Genomic DNA, 26,508 nt, shown 5'->3' on the forward strand with positions numbered 1-26,508 from the left:
CATCTCCTGGGCAATGAGGTCGACGACAGCCATCTAAACATCTGATCTTCCAAAATATGGATTCTCTATAGTGGAAGACCCATCCAAGAAAGGATAATGCAAACCGGTTCGTCATTAAATAGCTTAATCTGTATAAGGAATTTTCGTAGTAACACCGACTTGAAAGATTTTGCTAGGGGAAAAGACCAGTCTGCATGCTTAACTGGCACTTCTTTGGCTCAAACCAGATAGAAAGTGTGTTTTATTTCCTGACCTCCATCTCGGAATTTTCGTGCATAGGATGGCGCCGGAAATTATGATTCGTGGAGTTTGTTGAAAAGCTCTCTTACGAACCCACTGAATCATAAGATCCTCATAGTCGCAGTTTATGAGGTAGGATGATGTTGAGGAGACGAGTCGACCCAAGTGAAAGAAATGAAAATTAACACTTGCAGTGAAAGGCAGTTGACCAATAATGAACCAATCTCGGGCGACCTTTCGTAATTAACAGCTTTGGAATGAAAGACAATTCTCAAGGGTTCCATCGTTTGGCCCAAGACCTAAATTTCATAATCGATCATACATAATCCCCAAGACCTCCATAGGTGTTTGTGCCATTGATGCACCTAAAACTTCACACTGTAGGCATGGTCTTTGCATTTTCCCTTCTCCCCCTGTAGCTGCAACTCCTTTCATTCTTTTTACTGCATTTCCGTTCATATTCACTTTTATCGATCTTTGTGAGGTTTTTCTCCTGTTACACAATTGTTTCATTGTGCAACTTGCGAGGTTTTCCTCATGTTACACCTTGTAATAAATGTACCAATATAAAAATTTTCCCCTTCAGCATTTTGCTCAAATTGAAAATCTACTCAATTCTTCAACAACTGCGCAAGCTAACGGATTCACTTGGGAGACTTTGTCAGCATTTCAGTTCCACAATCCCAGCTTGCCTTTGAGGTGGCAGATACTCTGGACTCTAGAATCTAGAACTATTTCTACTCCAAAAGTACTTTAAGCTCTTCGTTTTCCCTACTTTGTTGGTGCAAAAGAATTACTACTACTTATCCACTATAGGTGGACATGCAAGTCTCTGGGATGAGGAGGAGTCTGTCAGTGAAACATCTTTGTGCATATGGGACTGCAATCTCTTCCCCCAAAGAGAATCCAGTCACGATTACACCCTCTAGTCATGTCTTAATAGTTGAATATCAATTTTAATACTGTGGCATATTCAAGTTTGGCCCTTCCTTGGAGGACATGGACAATATTTGGAGACTTAATGTCCGGGAAGGATTCATCCTTTTCTAACCCATCAGTCCCTGAATTTTTGGCCCAATCCTGTTTTGAAGAGATTCAATGCCATTTTCAGCCTCTTCTGCCAGTTTTCAATCGAGAGTAGTTCAAACTACAGATTGAATCATTGCTGATGCTGAAGGTTCCTTTACCCTTTCCGAAAAGCAAGGTCAAGACAGCAATGGCAAAAAATGGTACTGCCACTTGGGACTCCTTCATCCACTGTGCCGTGACCTCCAAGATGCCTTTTAAGGTTACTATTGCCAAGCCTTTGAGAGCAGCTAAACTACCGACAGTAAGATCAGGATGTTACCAGACCTCCAAACCTTGATCAGTTTAGCAATCTTCATCCTCTTCCAGACAGAAGAGAGCCTTCTCAGCATTTTCCCCACTTTCCTCTTGAGCACCAGCCCGAAAGTCAGGGAAGGGAGTAGTATCGACAAACACACACTATTCAAACAGTTTGAACGATCTTGGCACTTATTTCTGTCTAGGCAAAAATTTTGCATCGGGAACAATGACACCCCTGCAGAGGACTGAGCATGTGCAGCTGCATTTGTAATTCCAAGTCTTGATTTTTATTGTAGTTTGAGATTGAATCCACTCATACTACCTATCCTAGGAAACGAATTATTTGCTATACGTGATGGATTAAGAACAATCTATGGGTGAAGAAAGGTTGTAATATTTACTGACCCATGACCTCTTTGGAATTGATTAAAAATAATGGTGTGCAGAGATTTAAAGAAATTGTACATAATATCCAGTCAACTCTTATCACAGCTAAAAGAGACACAAAGTTATGTGATTTTGCACTGGGTACCAAGTCACAAGGGCTAAACAAAGTTTGGATAATATTTGCATTATAAATCATAACTTGGCTTTAATAAAGAAGAAAATAGCTTTAAAAAAGATAAAAATTAAAGAAATGTGACAAAAAGAATGGATCATCATGAAACTGGGTAAGTGGCTAGGAACCTTTGAACCCATCATAAGAGAGAATATCTTGGCAAATCTAAGAATCGGATGCCAGAGTAAAAACTTATTTGCATAAATGTAAAATGATTGATTCGCCTCTATATAGTCATTGTAATATAACAGAAGATATCAAACATGTCATTCTAAATTGTAGAGAATTTGCAGAAGGAAGGAATACGTTGATAGCAAAATTGACAGCAATGAAAGTAAACTTTAACTTAAATAACTTAGTTGGAATACATAAAGATAAAGAAGTTCAAAAGAGAGTTACAAAGTGAATCGTTACAATTTTAGGAAAAACTAACCAACCAAACACGCTATACAGTATAGCCATATCAAAATACCAAAGCAGCCAGATTAGTTTAACTATCGTTAAATCTAACTACCAAAACTGAAGTTTGTACATGTAAGGTGACTACATTGATCAGATATATTTGAGATAGGATAACATAAAATCATAGTTAGTTATTTTGTAGCTATTAGAGTTAGGTGTATTGTGTAAAAATTATAAACAATCAATGGAGGGGGAGCATGGATAGTTTGAACGAATTTAGAATGAGCCCCGTGTGATTTGGATAAACTCATCATTCATCCCATACCTTAACTTCTAACATACGATATTAACAAACTAATATTCTTCCACAAATAAAAGTTAGCATAACTAATCTTTGCATTTCAGATGTGATTTTGGAGTGGAGTGCATCGGCTCCAGTAAAAGAAGCCAGATCTCCTACTAAAAAAATAGAAGACAACGATGATATTGCTGGCTAACTGTTGGCTAACTTGGCATTGCTCCTGTTCGCTGAGTTGTTGTCTGCTACGAAATGAGTGTTGGACTTAGATCAGCTGTTGACTGAGTTAGTGTCTACCAAAGGTTAGAGATACTCAATACGGTAAGTTTTCTCTAGCAATGTACTGGAGGTAATCTTTAGGGTGAATATTTCCTCACAGCGCTTATTTGACATGTTAAGAGGTGAAAGTATCGCAGCTGGACCACATTGTCACGGTTAAGAGATATAGTTAACTACCTACTTATAGGTTACCTGACTCTGTAACCGGATGAACCAAAGCTATGCTAAGTTGGAGTAAAGAATACGGTAGTTTTTGGTTCACTAGTATACCACAATCGGTCCGAGTATATTTGGTTTAGAGTTCTATATTTTCTTATATTAGCTGACCGTAAAGGAGTCTTCAGAGCACGGCAAAAGAACCCAGATAGGGTAAAATACCGAATGGCTGGGCTCTAGTACCATAGCGCGACCATCTTCCCGAAAAAGTACTTTTAACACGTCCTGAAACCAAGGATAGACATTAGTCAAGAGACAGCGTCCGTCGGAGCAACACCTCAGACATAGGCTATTCGGTATTTTACCCTAGGTATTGACTTTTATCAACCTACCTAGCCTAGGTAAATATCCTAATAGGTAGCTAGCCTATAGTAGTAGCAAGGTACCATGAATTTAAAGAATTTAACTTGAATAGATCTAGGGTACCTATCCGCGGCGGCCCAGACTATGGCAGTTGCGGTTTTTCTATGCAGTTTTACCTATTGAACAAGAAATTTTAAGTAGTATTTATTTGGACGACTGTAATTAACCGCCAGGGGCCAGTACTAAACACAGCGAAATACTTTGGACGTCCCAATCCCTAGTGGATGTCGTATCCGTGGTTACGTAATTCTAAAGAATAGTTCCGCATGGACTGCAAGGAACGTAACCGCAGCTACGACATCCCCTAGGGATTGGGGCGTCCTATGTATTTCGCTGTGTTTACCCTAGTACTGGCCCCTGGGGGCTAATTACAGTCGTCCGAATAAATATTACTTCAAATTCTTGTTCAGTAAGTAAAATAACATAGGAAAACATCAATTGCCATAGTCTAGGCCACCGCAGATTGCCTTAGTAGAAATACCTTTAACTTTTATTTTTGGTTATTTTGGAGAACGGATCCAAGGATAGCATGCTAAGTAGGGAAATAAGGATATTCAGTGTTTTGCTTATGGGTGGTCGGTGGTGTGGGGGCCAAAGTTCTTTGGCCAGGTTAGGGCATTGCGCCCTACGTTAGGTTAGGAAGGTAAAGGCGCTGTATATACTTTGGTTGTCTCACATCACCTTCATACCATGGTTGTGGTTGTCAAAACATGTAAACAAACTGCCTCAGGTGTGACTTCCAAGATTATTAAAACAAGTAGCCTATGCTTCTTAACAGAAAACAATCTGTAATAGGGGGAAACACTGCCTTGGATCCATCGTACTCAGGGGAATCAGCCTTATTCACTTGATATTTAATTGGTGAAACAAGAATACAATCACATCTTTAAGCATACCATTCCAAAAATTGAAATTTCATCAACATAATGTGGTATACCTTGGATATATGAAAGCGCCATGTGAACTAAAATAAGCATGTTTTCAAGGCAGTTTTTAAATCCAATATGGCACCGTCCGCCTCCAGCCCCTTTCGTAACCCGTGTGGTCCTTACGTCCTTCCCAGCGCTCGTTTGAGCAATATTAGCGTATATACTTTGTAACTTTTATTGATCTTACTCAAGATTGCAGTTGTAATCAGCACAATAAAACAACGTTGTTGCTTATATTTGTAAAAGTTTGAAACTTCTTATTCTCGGGGTCATGGTTTGATCTGAAATTCATTTTTACCTCGTAATCGGTGATTTTATCCTTACTGCCATGACTACTGAAAATCCACAGTGCTTATTTGATTGTAATTATACACATTTTGGTCTTAATTCACTCCAAATTGTACTTGAACTACGTTGTGGTACCTCCGCTCCTGGTTCCAGAGGTTCCACCTCCGGACCGGGAACTGTCTCTGCTGCTCGATCGCGAGCGTCACCAAGTTTATGGTCATCTACTGGTGATTGTACAGCCAAGGTCCAGACGGCTGATACGCTCACCGTCAGGACCCAGGCACAGAGCAGAAGGATAGTAAGAGTTGCTCAGGTGACTCTCGCCAGACTGGCGATCGCTCGCGCAGCGGTCGCCAGGTTCCCAGGGTTGACGTGATGGTCCCACCAGACTATTCATGTGTCGAGGCTGGGAAGAGGTCCCCCAGGAACAGTTTCGGCTGCTTCTAGGACCGTGGTGCGTTGTGAGGACGATGCTCGCCCTCACAGCGTTGGTGGACGCTACCAGTCACCCACCGTCGCTCCCATAGGGACCAGACGGCTCACACGACTGGTAGCAGCTCCCCTGATGCATGTTTGGTGACCACTCGCAGCCTGCATCGGCTGTTAGTTCTGCTAACAGACTGAGTAGGAGCATCAAATCTTCCTCAACTGGCCCTTCAATCTTATCATCCAACAAGAGGAATGAAGTGACCAAGGGAAACCGTGGAGATTGCACTCCCCACGGTTCGGCCACGAGAGCAGAGGCGCCCGGCACAGCCTTAGGATCTGAGCGGGCATATGCTAGAGTGGTTCGGGGAGATCACAGGGGGAAGTCTGATGAGGCTCTTCCTTCAGAAGGAGGAGGAGCTAGACTCAGTGATTCCAGAGATGCAAGGGTTCCTTGCAGAGGCCACAGCACTGATTCGTCATCACAATGACTTCGGGGAAGGATAAGTGGGTACTACCGATGAGCCTGGTTTTTCTTACCCAAAGTGCGTTGGACCAGCGAACTATCTTGTCGCAGGACGGGGTAATTCATGCAGATCCAACAATCGGACAAGTTTGCTTCCCCCTCCTCTGCCTTGTCAGTTGCACTACTTACGTCCTTGGAAAATCCTCTGCCGACTAACGGGTCTCCTGGCTGCACCTGGGGTCCAGCACAATACCCAAGGCTGCAGCTTCTCTGGATTCGATAGTTCACTTGGAAAGCTGGGCCTTCAGGAGCCTCAGTTGGTCTGGTGGTGGGGTTTTTTCCTACAAGGCCCACTGGACTACCAACCAATTCCAACCTGGTTCTTTAAAGGAAGGAAGCAGTCCGGACTTTTATAGCCAGGGTGGCTGGTATAGAGTTGGCATTGGGTCTGAAGATAGACTGTAACTGGGTGCCTCCTCTCTCTCAGAGATATGGTGGACACCATGGTGAACAAGCGGATGAATAAAGAAACAACCGTCTTGTCCTCCAGGCAGTTGCCAAGACATACAGACTGTCTTGTGCAACTGCGGCTATGCTAGTCCTCTGGCCCCCCAAGACCGCTTTTCGTTGAAGGGGACACGAGGAGGGACCTAGCCTTCCTCTTTCACTCTGGGAGGGGAATGCAGAACGCAAACCATGCTGAGCAAGAAGGCTGTGATAATCATTCGAGAGACTTCATCAAGTTTCTACAGCTGCTTCTGCCTGGTGGAAAAGGTTATGAGGGGCTGGAGACCAGTGGCATCTCTCTCCCTTGAGCTGATTCGCTCACCAGACTTGGGTCACGATGGAGGCAGCAGGCTTCATGCTCGCCTCTGTCGGAAGAATGATTTCATGCTTTCGGTGGACCTGAAGGATGAGTATTCTTGGATACCTGTCTATTGGTCCTACAGGAATTACCTATGCTTTATCCTCAAGGGAAGGGGTTCCAATTCGGAGCAATTGGCTTTGGATTCTCAACCACCCTTCAGGTGTTCACTTGAGTGTCCACACCGGTATCAGCTTGGGCCCACTTGGTCAGTATCCATCTTTGAGTGTATCTCGATGAGGGGTTTGTACTGGCAAGTCATCACTCCCAGTTACTAAGGGCAGAGATTGTTTTTCTCTCGACACAGTCACGATCTGAGGATTGTGGTAAAGTCGAGAGGACAGATCTCTTCCTCACGCAGACGATAAAGTACCTGGACGGGCTGATCGATGGATCAGCAAGTTTAGGAGGGCAGCTCATCTGTTTTCTGTCTTGACAGGAATAACCAGCTCAGCTTGGGCAAGTCATGATCGATCTCCTGTTGTCCCTGAGAAGTAGTCCCTCACGGGAGTTCTTTCCCTTCGGTCTCTGCATAGAGACAGAGTTTGTAGAGCACAAACCCAGAATCTGCCATCCTTCCTTATACCTCTCACAGTGGAAGCGAGGAAGGAGTTAGCCAGGTGACGGAACAACGGGAAACTCGTGATAGGAGAGGTAATGCACAATCTCCCTCCAGACATGCTTCTGTCCTGGAATGTATCAAAGGAGGGGAGAGGCGCACACCTGTAGGTACTGACAACAGGAGTGCAGGATCGACACGACAAGCACCTTCTCATCAGCGTCCTGAATCTTAAGGTGGCGTTTTTTCAGCCCCCTAAAGTTTCGGGTTTGAATGATGGGACATTCATGGTGTTGATGGGCGAAGCACCACAGTGGCGGCATACGTCAACACAACGGGCGGGGCCTATTGTACTCTCCCGTCGCATTGGTTGACAATGCAGGTGCATGAGTTGATTACGGTTCGCTCGATAGATCTGTCAGCCAGGTACATCCCTGACATGAGGATGGAATGGCAGACAAGCTTAGCTGCCAGAATCAAATAAATGGGACAAATGTTCTTTCACCCAAACGGGGCAGAAAGACTGCTTGACCTATGGTGCATCCAGGAGGGGATCTGTCTGCCATCCGGCACAACAGAAATCTCCCAGGATTCTTCTTGGTCGCTGGACCCATAGGCAGCTGCAGAGGGAGCGCTCCAACACCTGTGGGACGACCTCGAAGTTTACGCCTTTCCCTGTTCAGTCTGATTTGCAAGGTGGTCAGCACAGTTCCAGTCACCAGCAAGTTCGGATGATCCTAGCGTCCACTAAATGGCCTCAGTCCCTTTGGTCCCAATCTGAGGGCTCTTCTCTCTGGAGCACTGCAGGTGTTTTTTCACCCTTGGCACAACCTTTGGGTTCAACTGTACATAGATGGTACCACTCGGCAGTGTTTTCCCAGTGTCTTCACAGCTGGCGGTTGTCCTCCATCTCTCGCTAGTGAGGGGGTTTCCCTCTCCGAGTAGCAACAGAGATGGCAGGTTACTTCAACCAGTTCCCTACAGCAGTGTATCAGGGAAAGTGGTCCGTCTTCTGTGGTTGGTGCTGTAGACGGGGTCGCTCTCATCCCGAAACCGATAGAATTGGAGGTCTCCTCTTTGATGGACATGTCCCTCTGATGAGGAGCTTCTAGAAATCTTGCTAGCTCAGGGAGCTCAGGCCCTCTGAGTGGGATGTGACTCTCGTCTTAGGAGTTTGACTTGCAAATCTATGAGCCTTTCTGAGAGTCGTCAGATAGGGATCTGACTGTCGAGACTATCTTTCTGCTAAACCTATCGGCGGCGAGAGGGGACGGGGATTGACTGCACTCTATTTTGTCCCGGATTTCGTGGCGGGTACTTGGAATCTTTCGGTCCCTGACAATAGGTTCGAGTCCTTACGATTTCCTCCCCAGAGGTCTTCAGTAGCAATGCGCAGGACGGATGCTACTTTGTACCATTAGTTGTAAGGCACTATCGAATTAGAGCTTGTCCCCTCAGACTTAAGGGGGACTGCTCTTCGTTAGCGTCGGGTGACCAAGGAGGAGGCATTAAAAGAATACTCTCTCTTTCTGGCTTTGTAAGATGATCAGGGAAGCGTACCCCTCCGAAGGGAGTTACGACACGGGTACTTTCCTTCGACAACCCACGAAGTCGGAGATCTTGGTCGTACCTTTACGTTCCGCAAGAACTTGTCGGTATCACAGGTATGGAAGGCAGGGAGATGGTCCAACCAAACACTCTCCACCTCCTCCTACCTTTGGGATGTAGCCCATGGGTCCTTGGACACTTTTTTTTTAGAACCCATGGTGGTTGCTCAACAGGTTGTATTAGCTTGCTTAGCTCCTATATCTGGACAAGTTCGCATCCCACCTTGTGTGACCGCAGGAATGGGTTGGAATGAGAATGGGACTGGCTTCTCTTCCCTCTTCATTCTGCTCTCCTCCTATAGGCAGAGAGCGGCCGTCATCACATACTGGAAAGGGCGGTCGATGCAAGTAAGCTATATGACTGAGCTCCATTCTTGCCCTTTCGTTAGGGTACAGAAGCGTATATCCGTCCCTTCCCTAACGAGGGGAAGTGGGCACTAGCATGAGACAAAGTCGACAGTGTATATTTGTCTTCTTGCTTCCGACTATTAAGTTCTTGTTTGCTATTCATAAGAGGCCACGCTTGCCTTCCTCTTATGAATAGGTTCAGAGGTCTCACACACTGATCAATCGGGCAGAGGCTAGGTTCCCCCCTTTGCTCTTATGACCGGGGAGGGAACCTTGGTTGGGCGAACAACAGTCTATTTACATGACTCAGATTCCTCCCACCAATCAGTGAGTCATCCTTATGTAAAGGACCGATGGTTTGTATAACATGTAGGAACAAATCACAATTTTTGAAAGTAAGTTGTATTTTTCCTAACTATACAAACCTGAGGTGCTTTACATATATAGGCCCACCTCATGTCACCCCTCAATCTGTTCCTGGGCCTAAAGCAAAGTGGAATGTTTACGTCCAGTCGGGCGGGTTCCCAACTATTGGACCAGCAGTTGCTGCCTAACTACCTCATTATTTTCTTACGACTGGATTCCAGCCTTCGCTGAAAGTTAATCCTTATGTAAAGGACCTCAGGTTTGTATAATTAAGAAAAATACGATTTACTTTAAAAAATTGTGATATTAACTAAATAGATAAATGCCCAAAATACAAATATCACTTTAACAGACCAACATATAACATCTTAAAACAGCAGCACTACAAAATATAAAAATAATCTCCAAAAGAGCCACACTTGCTCAGCAATAACTGCAATAGTACACATTAACAAGTGTTATACACTTGCTCATCCAAATCATACTAATAATGTTACAGGATACCCAGTAAGAACCATACACTTGTTCATACAAAAAATACTAATAATGTTACAGCATACCCAGTAAAAACCATACACTTGTTCATACAAAACATACTAGTAATGTTACAGCATACCAAGTAAGACCCGCACACTTGTTCATACAAAAATTACTGATAATGTTACAGCATACCCAGTAAGAAATACATACTTATTCATACAAGAAAAACTAATAATGTTACAGCATACCCAGTAAAAACCATACGCTTGTTCATCCAAAAGATACTGATAATGATTCCACATAAACAGTAAGAGCCACAATCTTAGATCCCATCGAACAACACAATCTTATCTGCGATGTGGCGGGATCACAAGCTAGAAAAAACAAGTTGCAAAACCCTCCCCACATTAACCTAATCACTCCTGCTACCCAACCCACCCCAGTCACACTTTCTACTTTACACTTCAGAATACAGCAGGACAATGGAACTATACCTGCACACAGAACAAAAAAAGACACACACACACAAACACATGTACTTACCAACTCCACCAATCCAGATACTCCGGGCTATCCTGTGCTGTCCACTGGTTTACGTCACAAGATATACCAACAACAACAACAACCAAGGACCACAACCCAGTAACAACAACAACACAACAACCAAGGACTACAACCAACAAAACAAGGAAAAAGGAACAATCGCAACCCAAGACCACTGCACAAACAACACAACCAACACAAAAAAAGCAACAGCACAAAAGGCAACACACACAGCCACTAACAACACCAAGAAATCACAACAGCTCACCAATAACAACCCTCAACAACTCACAACCCCAATGAAACCACACAAGCTCCAATAACAACCCTCAACAACTCACAACCCACCAAGAAACCACAACAGCTCCCAACAACAACCCTCAACTATAACAACTCACAATAACTCAACAAAACCTCATAAGCACAACGAATCCAACAACACCGCTCCAAATCAATTAACATCAAACTTAATAACAACCAAACAACAAATCAATGACACACAACTTAACTGACTATCAATGCCTTCACAGACCGCTGCCGACATTACTAAACATCACCAGTTCTGACTAAAGACTGACTGAAAACTCTCACTCAAAACACAGATCTCCGACAGCAAACAGCCCAGAACCCACTAACCACCAATAACCATCATTAACCATCCATACAGCAATTACACTCTCTCTCTCTCTCTCTCTCTCTCTCTCTCTCTCGTCGCCCTCCTTCTTCTCTCTCCAGTTTCCTCTCGTCTCTCTCTCTTCTCTCTCTCACTCTCTCTCTCTCACACAGACGTTGTCAAATGGAACTCCATAACTCCTCCATAGTGACAGCCTCGTATCTGACATGGAAGAAAGAATACCTCTTCTTAACAGGGACTATGACTTAGCCACCACCTTGTCCTTGGGAACTGGACTGAGTTCTCCTTAGCAGTTGACAAGTGCTGCTCCTGTGGTCTCAACGAAACATTGCTGATCAGCTTTCCAAAACTAGCACTGCTCTTCTCACCAAGACAGTCGTTAACTTGCCAAACTGACGAAAATAATGGAGAGATGGAGAAACAGGCAAACAACCCTGACACGATCGTTTAAATAAAACAACGCCCAACGCAACAGTATATACCCATTATTCGTGAGAAATATTTACACTACTGTATTTTCGTATCAGTTTCATGACTAAGTGCACTTTTTGTAGTACTAAAACTATTAAAGATCTAGTGTTTTTTTGTGTTTTAACTATAAAAAAAAGGCAGTTTAGTCAACATTTTTAGAGGGGATTTTAGCTATTTGTATTTGTACCCATCCTCTGCAAATTGGGGGGATCTACTGTATAATTACCTCTCCATTATATAAATTGCTATCATTATATAAATTGCTATCCCTACCTCCTCACATTCAAAGTGGACAGAAGTGGACTGAAGGCTACTGGTGTTTATACCTATTAGTCCCCCGGTGAGGGGACTGGGAAGTAGATGGATAGAAGAAGGATATAGAAAACCAAGCGTTCTAATTTTTTTTTAATCTGTCAATCTCCCACTGGCATGGAAGTAAAAGCTATATATTAGATGGAGATTTAAGTATTTAAAAAGTGAATAGTAATTGTATTTATATTTCATGTAAAACATTTGCCACAAAGCTTTATTGAAACACATCAGTTTTAAGTATTTTGATTGAGGATCCTTGAGGTACCAATCTTTGGGTCGGTGTTACTATAGTAATTACAGTTCAATATAATTGTTGTAATTTGGTACTACGTATATTATACTGCTGTTTTCAGGAAATTGTAATAGTACATAAATTTTTCTGTGAACAGATGGGTGGTGGAGGAGCCCCTTATAAAGTTCCAGACTGGAGAATTTACAAAGTAGAAAATGCTCCTGAATTGGTAAATGTCCAGCGGGCTCTAGCATCCCATGGATTGAAAGATCCTTGGCTAAGGTATGGTATTCCTGAGTTTTTACAATAAAATTTTTATGACCTCAGTTTATTGCTATTTCCTGTCCGCTTGACTTGAGATCAAGTTTCACTGTAAGGTACTATATAGACACTGTAGGAATTGCTGTAATCCTTAAACTTGTACAGGCAGTCCCCAGTTATCGGGGTGGGTTGCCATTCGGGATGGTGTGATGATAACTGAAAATTGTCAATAACCAAAATTTGGCGATAACGCTGGTCCATGTTTATTGGCACTGATAACCGAGGACTGACACCAGAAATTCAGTAATCGTCATCGCTAGACTTTCCCCGTAAAATCGGATCGCCAATAACTGGGACTGCTTGTATAGGTTTTCATAACTTCTTCCTCTTTGCAGAAAGTTTAGTTTTTTATTTAGTCACCAAGCAATTATTCAGCTGTAGGATTCTATGCACGGCAGACGAACTTTCAAATTTCCCGGTGGCGCCGCCATCATTAGTACAGGTAACTAGTTACTGCCCACCTTCGGTAAACGGGTATGACCTCAACGCACCTCTTCAATTAGATTTCTGCCGGCTTCTTAGTAACATCGGTAGCTCTGTGGGCTTTCTTCGTCATCCTTTGAAGGGTTGTTTGCCTGTTCATGGAATATTGGTGACGTACAAGTTTTTAGGTGTATTTTTCAAGGAGTTAGCTTACCTTAGTTACTTTTTTGGGATAATTTGCTGCATTATTATTTTTTTCTCGATTATGTCAGATTCTAGTTCATCAGGAGTGAGGTTTTGTGCAGAGGGCTGCAAAACTAGACTAGTTAAGGAAATTTATGACCCTCACTCATTTCCCTCACTCCAAGTGTACTAAATGTAGGGGGCAAGAGTGTTCTAAAGAGCTGAGGCATTCTGTTTGTCAGGAGTAGGATGATGAGCAGTGGATGTTTCAGTATGATGACTTGTGTTTAGATGTACGAAACCATTGTTGTATTCCCAGGTTGTTTACATCACGGACTGACTCGTGCCTACCTCAGCAAGAGTGTTACACAATAAAATAATGTTATTTTATTGGCTGTATCATTAAGACATCCCACCATATAACATGGTGGCAGTGTAGGCAACCTTCAAGAATGTGTACAGTAAGAGTCTGCACCAGATTATGAAGATAAGTGGCAAAAGTTTACGTATAAAATCCGACAGCGTCGTCTCCAAGTTGTTTTGGCAGGTAGAGACCTTCCGATGATCAACATTTTCGACATATGTGAAGGATTGCGATCATCAAGAGGATATAACTTGGATCCAGGTATGATCATTCAAGTTTGCAACATATTGTGCAGTGATCATAGACATTAAGAGTAGCCTATGCAACTGCCAAATCATCAAGTCAGTGCTTTTAATGAAGGGAAGGATTTCCTTGAAAGTTACTTATTTATCAATTAGGTTGAAGCTGAAAACCAATGGCACTACATAAAGCTTTCTGCTGGGTCACAAGGAAAGCAGTTATGGGATTCTTGGCAGTTGACTGATACTCAAAAGAAAGATCCAGATGATATTTTTAGGAAGTTTGCTGATCATCTGGTAGGCACACACAATAAATGTGGATAAGGTTAGAGCTGGCTTCGATGTCTCAAGGTGAGTCAGAATCAGAAGATTATGTTTGCAGGTTAAAGGCAAAGGCCAATAGCTGTAGTTTTCATGTGAGTACTAAGGATAAACAGATAACATTCCAACTGATAAAGGGAATCAAGTGGTCAAAAGCACGAAGAAAGATGATCTCTAAGGGGAATGTTTTAACCCTTAATGATGCTATTGAGACAGCACAGAATTTCCAAGCAACACTCAAATACTTCCTCATTTGAGAAAAGCACGTCCGTGAATGCTGTCAAAAGAGAACGAAGCCATTCAGTGCAGCAGAAGAGCTGCAGGTATTATGGATTCCATCATCCTCCAAGGAGATGCCCTGCGTATTGGAAGAAGTGCCGGAAATGCAGTACAGTAGGGCCTCGTTATCCACGGGGTATAGGGCCCAGAACCCCCGTGATAAGTAAATACCCGTGTTATCCTGATACCCCCCTCAAAAATTGCTTAAAACTGCCTACTTTAATAGTTAACCCACCCAAGACCACTATTCTAATGTTTATAACTGTCTACTTTAGTTCAAACACCGAATATGTTTTCAACTATCACCTTAAACTAAATTCAAGACAGTTTTAAAGTTATTTTACAACATCAGCCTTAAAAAATGTATGTAGTATATGTACTACTGTACATATGTAGCCTACTAGCCTATGGATTACAGCTAGAAGCCTACATACGCATAGTGGGCCTCCTTTTTTTTTTTTTTTTTTTTTTTTTTTTTTTTTTATTTTTTTTTTTTTTTTTTTTTTTTTTTTTTTTTTTTTTTTTTCCCCACTTAAACTGTTGTAGACGACTTGGATGAGCAGACGAACTTGACGCTATTACAAACGAAAACTGGTACTCACGCGGGGGAAGAAACAATCGACAATAATTAACATTTTAAGGGCATTTCCTTATTCCCAAAATGTTTAATCTATAGTTTAAGATCTTTCAGGAATTGATTTTACTCAAGTACAAGACAAATGCAAATTGATGCATAGTGGGCCTCCTTTTTTTTTTTTTTTTTTTTTTTTTTTTTTTTTTTTTTACAAGGAAAGAGAGGATGAGAGGTAAGAGAACTATCAAAATTATGTAAATCATATGGGTACTCACCAACAATCTATGTTGATAAAAGATGGCGACAATTTTGCAGTGCAATTGTCAATGAATATAATAACGATAATGCTACCAGCAGTATGCAGCGAAACATCTCTTCCCATCTTCACAACACATGTTAATATATTCCACGTAAAAACCTTAATCTGACCTTTAGGCGTCTTTCCCATAAGAGTAAAAGAATCAGGGTTTTTGGATGCCACATAATAAAGTCTTTTATATGGGTACAATTTAAAGAACGCGGCGAACACCACACATCATAACAACAACAAACAAAACTTGGACAAATGTGGGTAGGCCAGTGTTGCCAAATGGGAATGGCAATTTCTTGCTAGATTTTGCTCCATAAAAGGCTAAAAAATCACATCATACACAACAATGCCACCCAGCCAATTTCAACCGATTGCTCTCCTTTTCGATTCAAACATGTTTCTAACATACACAGTGTACTTGTACATTACGTTGCATAATTCCTAATCATTTCGAAACCTATTCTGTTTAATTCCTGAAAATGGTTTTGCAAGATTTTGTTCTTTTTTCTTACATGATATATCAAATATAGTAGAATAAAAGAAATATTCAACTTAACAGTACAAAGATTTGATGTCTAAATATGTATGCTAGATGTATTCGAAAAAAAGTGCAATTTTTCCTGCCAGATGCTAGACTGAAAATTTTCTTACTACAGTGGTCCCCCTGTATTCGCGGGGGATGCGTACCAGACCCCCCCGTAAATAGCTAGAACCCGCGAATGTTTGGAACCCCTATAAAAACGTTAAAAACAGCCTATTTTGTTAGTTAAAACTCAAGAAAAACCACTAAAAATGTTTATACTTGGTTTGTTAATAGTTTTATCACAAAAAGTGCATTTTATGATGAAATTGATCAAAAAAACCATGAATTTGTGGATATTTCTCATAGAAAAATACCAGGAATGCGCGAATTTTCCGCGAATAATGCAGGGAAACGTTCCCGAGAGAAATCCGCGAATGTGTGAGTCTGTGAATCCGGAGAACGCGAATACGGGGGGCCCACTGTAATTACCTCAGGAAAATGAACGCTAGCATTAAAAATGCAAAATTGGTAACACTGGACTGAACATGTCCGCGCATCATACTACTATGCAACCATACGACTTTTCATTTTTTTTTCTTTTGTGTTTTGTAAGATGATTTTGAAATTATATTTACAGTACAAAAAATGTTTTATTATGGGTTTACTAGAGTATATAAAATATGTGGGTAGTTTGTGGGATAGTGTAATTACTACTTATTATTTTGTGTGCAATAGTACATACATACAAACAAGATTGTATGTTTGGTGACGTCACGGCAATCATCTTTCGCATTTTTATGTTAATATGCATTTTGTGAATGAATACACATTTATGATAAAAAAGTATTTACTCTACGTACAAATGAAAGTACAATGCTGTAATATTAATGTAATCACAGGAACAAACTAATAAATGCGTACTGTGATGTGTATTTTTGTAATTTGAATAAATGTTTTCCCCAAGATTAACACATGCAAAGCCGATTCTATGTCGTGTTTTTCCTAAATGTGTTGACTAAAAGGAAAAAGTTATTTTGGTTGTTTTATCACTGCCACAAACCCATAACCATGCAGTGTATGTATGATAATTCTAAACTATTATTCACTACCAAAATAACGATGATATTGTGTATTGAAAATGAATGTTACATATATTCCAAACATTATTACTACCATGAATAGTACTATAAAAATTTCGAAAGATAATCTTGCTGTGAACGCTACCATAATTTTATTTTCATATACGTACGTACATTTTGTCAGCTGCCTGGCCTCGCATAGATAAAAGTTCTTTTCACTGATATGGAATTACTCCACGAATAGCCTTTTTATTATGAAGATATGACGATAATATATAAGGTAAAAAATGCTTTTATGTATTTAGTTTACGCTTCGTTGCCAATAGCAAACAGCAATACTTACAATAATCTATGACAAATATTGTTTGTATGACTTCATTGTTCGGAGAAGTTATATACGTATACTACCAAAATAATAATGAAGTTCGAATTAATCTTAGCCTTAATGTTATTACTACCGTAATTACACTACTGCTACTATTAAAATTTCTAAAAGGTTATCGAACAATAAATGTCGCTTTGAACGCAACCGTATACATACACCATTTTCGTAATGTTATATGTTTACATTTTGTGGCTGGCCACTCCACAATAAGTTGAGTGCAGTGGTGTGGAGTTATTCTTTGAATAGGCTATTTATTATGAAGATATGCCTTTAATATATAAGGTAAGAATTTTTATTACCTTTAATGTCAGTTAATATCATAATGTGAATCTGTTTGTGTATGTTGGTGGTTATCGCACCGCAACTACGCTTAGCCTACCAATGAACGTCGTACATAAACCTTGAATAGGCTATTTATTACAAAGATAGGACAATAATATATAAGGTGAGAATGGCTTTATTACCTTTATTGTCAGTTAATATCATAATATGAGTCTTTTAATGTATGTTGGTGGTTATCGGACCGCGGCCGAGGCTTAGCCTACCGAAAAACATCACATACGCAACACGACAAACCCGCGATGCAGCGATTCATGCCAGCGATGTAGCATGAGAAACGGTCCAAGAAAAAACCTGTGATTAACTGAATCCGTGATTACTGATCCGCGATTAAACGATGCCCCAATGTAGAATGAATCACTTTGAGGGTGTCTGTCAGAATATAAAGTCTTTCACTGTCCCGCTGACGAAGCATGTCAAGGGCCAGGTCCAAGGAAAGGACCAGAGAGATGTGTGGAAATACCCAAGTCCACAGCAACCAAGTGACTGAAGAAGATAAAGAAATCCATTTTGATGACACGACATTGAATTGTGGATCTATAGACTTGTCAGAAGTAAATGTAGCTGCCATTAATAATTCAAAAGGGGAACGACAAGTAATTATGACTAAACTGGATATCAAACCCCCTAACATTTTAAGGAAAGTGACACTCAAGGTCAAGGTCGATACTGGATCCAATGTTAATATCTTACCTATAAGATGTCTCGGACAGATGTACCCAAATGCTAATGGAAATTTTACAGGGTTACTGAAGCCAACTTTGGCTAAACTTACAGCCGTGAATGACACAAACATTCATACATATGGAACTATAGAAATACCAACAAGTCTGGATAAGTCCCAAGTTGTCGATTTACTTTTTTATGCCTGAGATACCAATGGACCAGCAATTCTGTCATGTGATGCCTGTGAGAGACTAGGAATTAGTGCTATAAAGGAAAACAAGAATATATCGAGTGTCAAGGAGGGGGTGTTGTGAAGAAGTGCCCAGAGGATGAGACGTCTAAGTGGATACATGCATTAGCTACGAGGAAGACTTCGGGTGAATTGCGGGTATGTCTTGATCCTAAGCACCTGAATGTTGCACTAAAGAGGACTTAGATGAGATAGCACACAAGATGTCATGAAGTGTCCTTTATTCAAAGTTGGATGCCAAAAATGGCTATTGGTCAATCAAGCTTGATGAAGAGAGCAGTAAACTTTGCATTCTCCAGAGTCCTGCTGGGAAATATTGTTTCCTCTGCCGGCCGTTTGGACTCGGTGTTTCACAAGATATTTTCCAGTGTCGGATGGATAGGATTCTTGGAAAAGTAGGAGAGGGAGTAATTGGTATAGCTGATGATGATGTGGTTTGTGGAAAAGACATACAGGAACATGATTATAATCTTCATAAGCTACTGAAGGTGGCCAGGGAAGAAGGCCTTGTTTTTCGGGCTGAGAAATGCCATGTGCGACAACAAACCATTAATTTTTACGGTCTTGTATGGTCTAAGGATGGCATGCAACCAGACCCTGCAAAGTGCGATGAAATCAATCGATGACCCCCTCCATCAAGTGTGAGGGAACTACAAAGTTTGTTAGGACTTGTACAGTACTTATGCCCTTTTACCCCTGATGGCAGAGAAAACTAAGGTTTTAAGGCAGTTACTCAAGAAGGAAGTCCCATATGAGTGGACCATTGACCATCAGGATTAGCTTGTTTGATAAAGTATAGGATTTGTTGTCTAATCCCTTTTATTGAAATAGTACCACCTTTTTCCCTCATAAAGGGGGCCTGAGGATCTGGAAGATGTCCTGGACAGATAAGCTCTTAAGGTCGTCACCGGACAAAGAGAAATGTATTGCATGTACTCATTTCAAATAATTATTAAGTAACCATTAACTATAATAAAAAAATAAAAAAAGCATCCAAACTTCTGTTTACATCCAGCACTTACGAGTATCGAACGATCGCCAAGCAATCACTTTACACAGTAAGCCATAAATTTTCATTATCTCTCTTCAACTACTGAAACTACCAAACTGTATAATAACCATTCATTTCTATTCTTTATTCTATCTTTACCTAATATTTTTTTTTTTATTAAATGTATTGCATGAATAAGTTTTTCAATTTACAGCATCCTTTTACCAATAGAATACTTAAAGCACAAGGGGTAGATGCTGACCAATAGAAGAGCAGGACATTATGGGGTGACTAGCATCAGGAACCAATGGGAGAGCGGGAGGATGGTGGCGAGTTTTAAAATTTTTCTCGGGACTTTTAAAATTGTTCTCGGTGGTCTGGGCGAATCTTGAGACTTTACAGCAACAAGCTTTCATATCTTGAAATCTTTTTGTATGTAGAACTGTAAAATTTTTCGTATTTGCTTTCGTATCTCGAGTTTTTCGTAAGTTGAGCCTTTCGTATGTCGAGGTACCACTGTATGTATACAACACATAGGAAAAGGTGTTCCAAAAATAGGTAAATATCTATTAGCTACAACATCACAGGAACTGCAAATTTCAGCAATAACAGTGAAAATAGAAAATAATGTGGTTGATATTATTAACTTATACAAGCAGCCAAATAAAAAGTATGATTTAAACAAATTACAAAAAATAATAAAAGAATTTAAGAATCCTATATTAATTGTAGGAGATTTCAATGCACATGATCCAATATGGGACTCTAACAACATTACTCCGGATAAAGATGGAGCAAAAATAGAAAACTTAATGAACGCTAATAATCTTTCTTGTCTAAATGACAGCGAAGTAAATACATATTATTCCAGCACCCATGGAACATTTTCCACAGTAGATGTCACACTTTGTTCAACAAATATAGTTGACAGACTAGATTGGAATATATGTGATGACTCCTACTCAAGTGACCATTTTCCCATAATATCCTTATTAAATAATGAACCAAAACCATATTCTCCACATTATAACATGCAAAAAGCAGATTGGGACATTTTTAACTTTCACACCAATAATATACCGCCGTATGATTACTTGAGAAATCACAATGAGACGAACGATTTCTTTGTTTCCTTCATTAAAAAGGCAGCAGACAAAGCTATTCCTCATTCAAAACCCCAGAATAAAAAACTTAAAAGTCCCCTCGTGGTCAGATGATCTATCTGAATTAGTAAGAGAAAAACACACTAGCAAGAAGGTTAGATACTCTAAACAGAAGATTCAATAAAGTCAATAAGTCAAAACCATTCATAGAAGAAAATATATTAAAAATGACAATTTTACTGTTAGAAATAGATGTAATAAAACCTTTATAAAATAAAATATCAGCCAAATTTAGAAAAGAAGTGATAAAAGGTAAAATAATATCTTGGAGGTCCTGTGTGTCGGAAATAACAAGTGAAACATCCATTCAAAAAGTATGGGAAAAATTCAGAAAAATAAATGGAACAAACATTAGACCACCTAGACAAGCTATATTAGATAATGGAAATAAACTTTAAGATTCCTTTGAAATGAGTAACATACTTAGAGCAAGTTTTGCCAAAATAAGTAGTGACGAAAATCTAGACAAACATTTTAAAAAAGTAAAAAACAAAGCAGAATCTATTATACTTAATTTTGAGACAAAGGAAGATATATATTATAATAAGTTTAATATTGAAAAGTTAGAATATGCTCTCTTGAACAGCAATAAATCTGCCCCTGGAAGAGATGAAGTTTGCTTTGAGATGATTTGCCACCTAGCACCTCTGGCAAAATCATACTTATTAAAATTTTACAATCATTTATGGCTCCAAAACTTGTTTCTAGACAAATGGCGAAATGCAATAATAATTCCTATACCCAAACCGGGAAAAGATGCTAGTAATGTGAATAATTATAGACCTATCTCATTAACAAGTTGTATATGCAAGTTATTGGAGAAAATGGTAAATGCATGACTTACATGGCACATTCGTGAAAATAAAATTTTTAAGTCCTACACAGTTTGGTTCACAACGTAATAGGTCTACATTAGATTCTCTTTGTAGTTTGGAAGACCATATACGTAGAGGATTTGAAAGAAAACAAATTACAGTGGCTGTCTTTGTTTGACATTCAAAAGGTATACGACACTACATGGGAGGTATGCGATATTAAAATCATTACATAATAATAACACACGCGGCCATCTTCCTAAATTTATTAAAAACTTTGACTGACCGCACTTTTCAGGTGAGAATAATGTTTTTTCCAAAATATTTCCACTTGAAAATGGAATACCACAAGGTAGCGTCCTTAGTGGTACTTTGTTCACATTGGCAATTAATGACATCAGTAACATACATGCTACCGGTCGGAATTAAGAGTAACTTGTATACGGATGATTTTGCATTATATTACACAGCATCACACATAAAACATGCAGAAAGAATTATTAATAAAACTATAATAAAAATATATGAATGGGCCTCATCAGTAGGCTTTAGATTTTCCATAGAAAAAACCCAAGCTGTCATGTTTTATAAAAGTAAAATTTGGAAAAAAGGTTAAGAAGCAGATTAAAAATGAGAAACCATAATATACCAATTAGCCAAACTGCAAAATTTTTAGGTTTGATATTTGATACACACCTCAACTGGAAAGCCCATATAACTTGCATAAAATCGTAATGAAAAAGAGCAGTAAACCTAATTAAAAAACACACTCACAAATTGGGGAGCTGATAGACACTCTTACTATACTATGTATATAAAGCAACAGTGCTATCAATCATTGATTATGGAAGTGAAATATATGGGTCAGCTTCAGAAGCAGCACTGAAAATATTAGACCCAATTCACAACGAAGGCCTAAGAATATGCACAGGAGCATTTAGATCCTCATCAGTCTCCTCTGTACAATCTTGGCAGAACTTGTTCCAGAACTTCTTCCTTGGCACTGGACGATAAGGCTGAGATGGCACCACAGATTGCGAATTTGTGGGGTCACCAAGGCTTGCAGTGTGCTCTGGCACAGGTGAAGAGTCCTCTCTGGCAATTTGACGTGGGAAGGTTAAGGAATCCTCTGTTGAATTTCCCTCCGGAACAAGTTCAGGGTCAACTGGTGGGCTCGCCTCTTCCAAAATGGAGGTGGGGGGTGGTGAAATGGTAAGAGGCGGGCAGGATGCGGCAGGAACTTCTAGCTCTGGCACTGGATCAGGACCAGGTTCATGAATAGAAGAGATGTCAGGGACATCGAAGCCACTAGCCTTGGAATCTAAAACTGATAATTGATTATTTGGCATGCTGCAGGGGTCCGGTGCATCTGGTAGTGGGAGCTGCGTCCAGGGGAGATCCGGCTTCAGGAGATCTCGGCCCAGTATCACCTGATAAACGTCATGAAATTTATCAACAAGTAGTGGACAGGATGCTCATGTTGTGGGAAAGGCCGATCATAGACCTGTTCGCAACCAGGTACAACAAAAAGTTGGAAGTGTATTGTTCGGTAGTCCCAGATGTAGAGGCAGTAGCAGAAGATGCGCTACAACACCCGTGGGACAATCTGGCCGTTTACGCATTTCCTCCATTTTGTCTAATCCGTCAGGTCCTGAACAGGGTAATGCAGTCTCAGAACCTCAGAATGACTGGTAGCTCCTCTATGGCCAAAGGCGGAATGGTTTCTGGACCTCTTGGAACTCCTAATAGACGTGCCGAGAGAGAGACCCCCATGGAACAACCTACTATGTCAGCCGCACGTGGAGAGGTACCACCGGTCGGTGAAATCCCTATCACTTCACGGGTGGAGACTGTCAAGTATCTCCTGCGAGTGAAAGGCTTTTCTCAAAGAGCAGCAGTGCAGATGGCAGGAAATATCAGAAAGTCATCGGCAGCAGTATACCAAGGAAAGTGGTCAGCATACTGTGATTGGTGTCGTAGAGGGAACTTGTCTCCACTCAGTACCACTATTCAGCAATTGGCAGACTTTCTGATATATCTCAGGATAGAAAGGCATATGTCTGTATCTGCGGTGAAGGGGTACAGGGCTGCTCTAGCCTTGGTCTACGCATGGGAGGTGTGGACATTTCATCTTCATCCTCATGGGAGTTGGCCATGTTGATGAAGGGCTTTGAGCAGTCATGTTCGCCAAAGGAACTAATAGCCCCAGATTGGGATTTGACCATGGTACTGAGTAGTCTGACAAAACCCCCCTACGAACCACTAAGCCAGTCCACAGATAGGAGCCTGACCCTGAAAACAGTCTTCTTATTGGCCCTAGCTTCAACCAAAAGGATAGGGGAACTACATGGCCTGTCATATATTGTAAAGCACTCGAGAGGTTGGAAGTCAATGGTATTCGAGTTTGTTCCAGAATTCGTGGCCAAAACTCAAAACCCATTTAGTGGGAGTACTTAAGAAGGACAAGGCACCTCCGGCTGGGGTGCAGGAGGTTGTTCGTAAGTAGTACAGGACGGAACAAAAAAAGAAGTGTCCAAGAATACAATATCGTTTTCGCTAAGAGAAACGATCAGGAATGCCTACATGACAGGAGACGGGGTCAGATAGCCAGGAGAGGGCTAGGGCTCATGACACCAGAGGCTCGAGTGCTTCTTTGGCATTCAAGAAGAATATGTCTGTGGAGAGAATTTTGAAAGCTGGTGTTGGGAAACGCCAAACGACTTTCACTTCCTTTTATTTAAAAGACATTGCCCATAGATCCTTGGATACCTTTTCCTTGGGTCCAGTGGTGGCAGCCCAGCATGTGGTATAGCTCATCCAGTACCCCTGGCGGGTCAGTTTGTGTCTAGTCTAAGATGAAGGTATGAAAGTAGAATGAATGGGATGACTGGTCTTTTTTTCTTTACTACTTTCTTTTTACTCTTTTACCTACGGGCAGCATGAAGGAGAGCGCCATCATAAGCTGGAATGGACTAGATGCAGGTGAGGTGGTCAGCCATACTGTCAAGTTATTTTAGAGTACAGTATACTTTTCAGTAGCAAAACACCCCTCTCGGTAACAGGGAAGGGAGGGGTGATGGTAGATCCAGATACAAGGGACAAGAGTGGTTTATGAGAATGTAAGGTCCTCTATTTTCCCATAGTTTATAAACCATGGCATGGTACCAGCACACATTGAGGAAAACCAATAGATTCTTTATATCTTTGGTTGAAGGGTTCATAGTCCATTCTCTTGGAATACTCCTAATATTCGGAAATGGATTTAGGTGGCAAACTCTCAGTCAGTTATAGAGACTTACCTCCCTCCAATAAGTAACTCTATCCTAATGTTAAGACTGAAGGATTGTTTCTTATATGAACAAATGACAAATTTGTAACTAATTTGTATTTTTTATAACTAACAAACCTGAGGTCTTAACAGATAAAGGCCCACCTCGAACCACCCCTCTAGCAGTCTAACTTTGTTAGAAGTATAACTGGTGGGTCACAAGATGCTGAGGGCATTCTGGGTAATACATGCCCCGTGACCTGGTAGATGCCAATAGTCCCTGGATCGCACAAGTTTAATTTTAATTCTACCGGTTTCCAGCTTGGCGCTAGTAAATCCTAATGTTAAGACCTCAGGTTTGTTAGTTATGAAAAATACAAATTAGTTACAAATTTGTCATATTTGTATTTTCAAATTTATTTTCTTTTTGTGTACAGTTAAGTACCTATAAAATTCGTTGTCACCTTCATTTTTTGTTTTCATTTGTGTACAAATTGTAAGTACTCTTAAAATTCACTGTCAAAGTTATTCATCAGAAGAAGAAATGGAGAGGAGAATCATAAAATGTTTTATGATATACCTAAACTGTTTTTGTTTTTCATGTAAATTGCTGTAGAATTATTGATGTCATCTCCCAAAGTTTTATGTCTTATCTCCCTGATCTTAAAAGCCAAAAGTCTAGAATGATTAAGGTCACTTTTAGAAATTTATTTGACATCATAATTTCCAGGAATGAGGTATGGAGGTTTGATCGCACACAGTTTGGGACCCATGGTCAGCGTTTAAGGTTGGTGTTATTCAGAGGATTCAAGTGGGGACTGGCGTTAGCTTTGGCAACAGTAGCAGTTGAACGAGCATTAGGTGGAGGTGCCCATGGCCATGGCCATGGCCATGAAGAACATCATTGAGGATAATATTCAATTTACAGTTGTCTCCATTTGTAAATAGTCTATGTAAAAACACTTAAACATTGAGGATAAATATTGATTTGACATAAAACTGTCTTATGTAGTTCTTTTTGTAAGATTATTATGGCATGTGTATCAGTTGTAATACATTATTTAATAAATTAATGATTAATAGAAAGTGAAGGTGTTGTATCATATCAGTTGCAATATACTATTTAATAGATTAATGATAATTGGAAAGTGAAGGTATTGTATCCAAGATTAATTCAGACAGGAAGATTGTCATATCTTAAAGTTAATTTTTATGCTGAGCATTTTATTTCTAGTGAAAGCTAATGCAGCCTATTTTTCCTGTAGCTGCCTCCAAACTAACTTGTCATTTTCCATCTGCAGGAAGTCTTTAATTTTGTAAAGAAGCATTTTACTTTTAAATGAAGTATTGCTCTGCCTTCGTTGGATAAGGCGTACATTATTGAATGGTTAGTAGGTCTTAATTTAACATGATTATGTATCTAATTTTGAAATTTTTCAAAGCCTTAAAGATAGTATTTGTATCACAAAAAAATTAAAATAGTCATATATCCCATTCTTTGGATGACAGGAAATGGAAATTGAAAGTGTCATTGCAACCCCATCAATTATATTGTAGTTACTTATATTTAGTCTTAATTGTCTCAAAAGACATTCTTATTTTATGGATGTACCCTATGAACCCAATTATGTATTTAGCACTTGAGCATTAGCTATTGTCAGTGGTTTCCCAGCTTTTTGCTTGGAAATCTTTGAATATCCTTGATTGATGTTGCAGTAGCATGCTCAGCACAGCAATCAGTCAGAGATTCCAGGATGATGGATGTATGACAGACAAGTTTGGTCACTAGGGTCAGTGTTTGTGACA

General features: G+C 40.3%; 1 protein-coding gene across 1 annotated transcript; it reads left to right on the forward strand.

Annotated features, from left to right (window-relative positions):
* The first annotated feature begins 2,990 nt into the window (after positions 1–2,990).
* On the forward strand, positions 2,991–25,793 carry LOC135200994 (NADH dehydrogenase [ubiquinone] 1 beta subcomplex subunit 3-like). The gene is made up of 3 exons (XM_064229795.1): positions 2,991–3,146; positions 12,367–12,491; positions 25,433–25,793. The coding sequence occupies exons 2-3, from the start codon at positions 12,367–12,369 to the stop codon at positions 25,608–25,610; spliced, it is 303 nt and encodes a 100-aa protein (XP_064085865.1). The 5' UTR covers positions 2,991–3,146; the 3' UTR covers positions 25,611–25,793.
* The last annotated feature ends 715 nt before the right edge of the window (positions 25,794–26,508 follow it).

Source organism: Macrobrachium nipponense, chromosome 27, assembly GCF_015104395.2.
Source record: "Macrobrachium nipponense isolate FS-2020 chromosome 27, ASM1510439v2, whole genome shotgun sequence".
NCBI lineage: Eukaryota > Metazoa > Arthropoda > Malacostraca > Decapoda > Palaemonidae > Macrobrachium > Macrobrachium nipponense.

Coding starts and splice junctions, on each gene's coding strand:
- LOC135200994 (XM_064229795.1), top strand. CDS start 12,367: ATGGGTGGTGGAGGAGCCCCTTATAAAGTTCCAGACTGGAGAATTTAC. Junction 12,492..25,432: donor TTGAAAGATCCTTGGCTAAG/GTATGGTATTCC, acceptor CATAATTTCCAG/GAATGAGGTATGGAGGTTTG.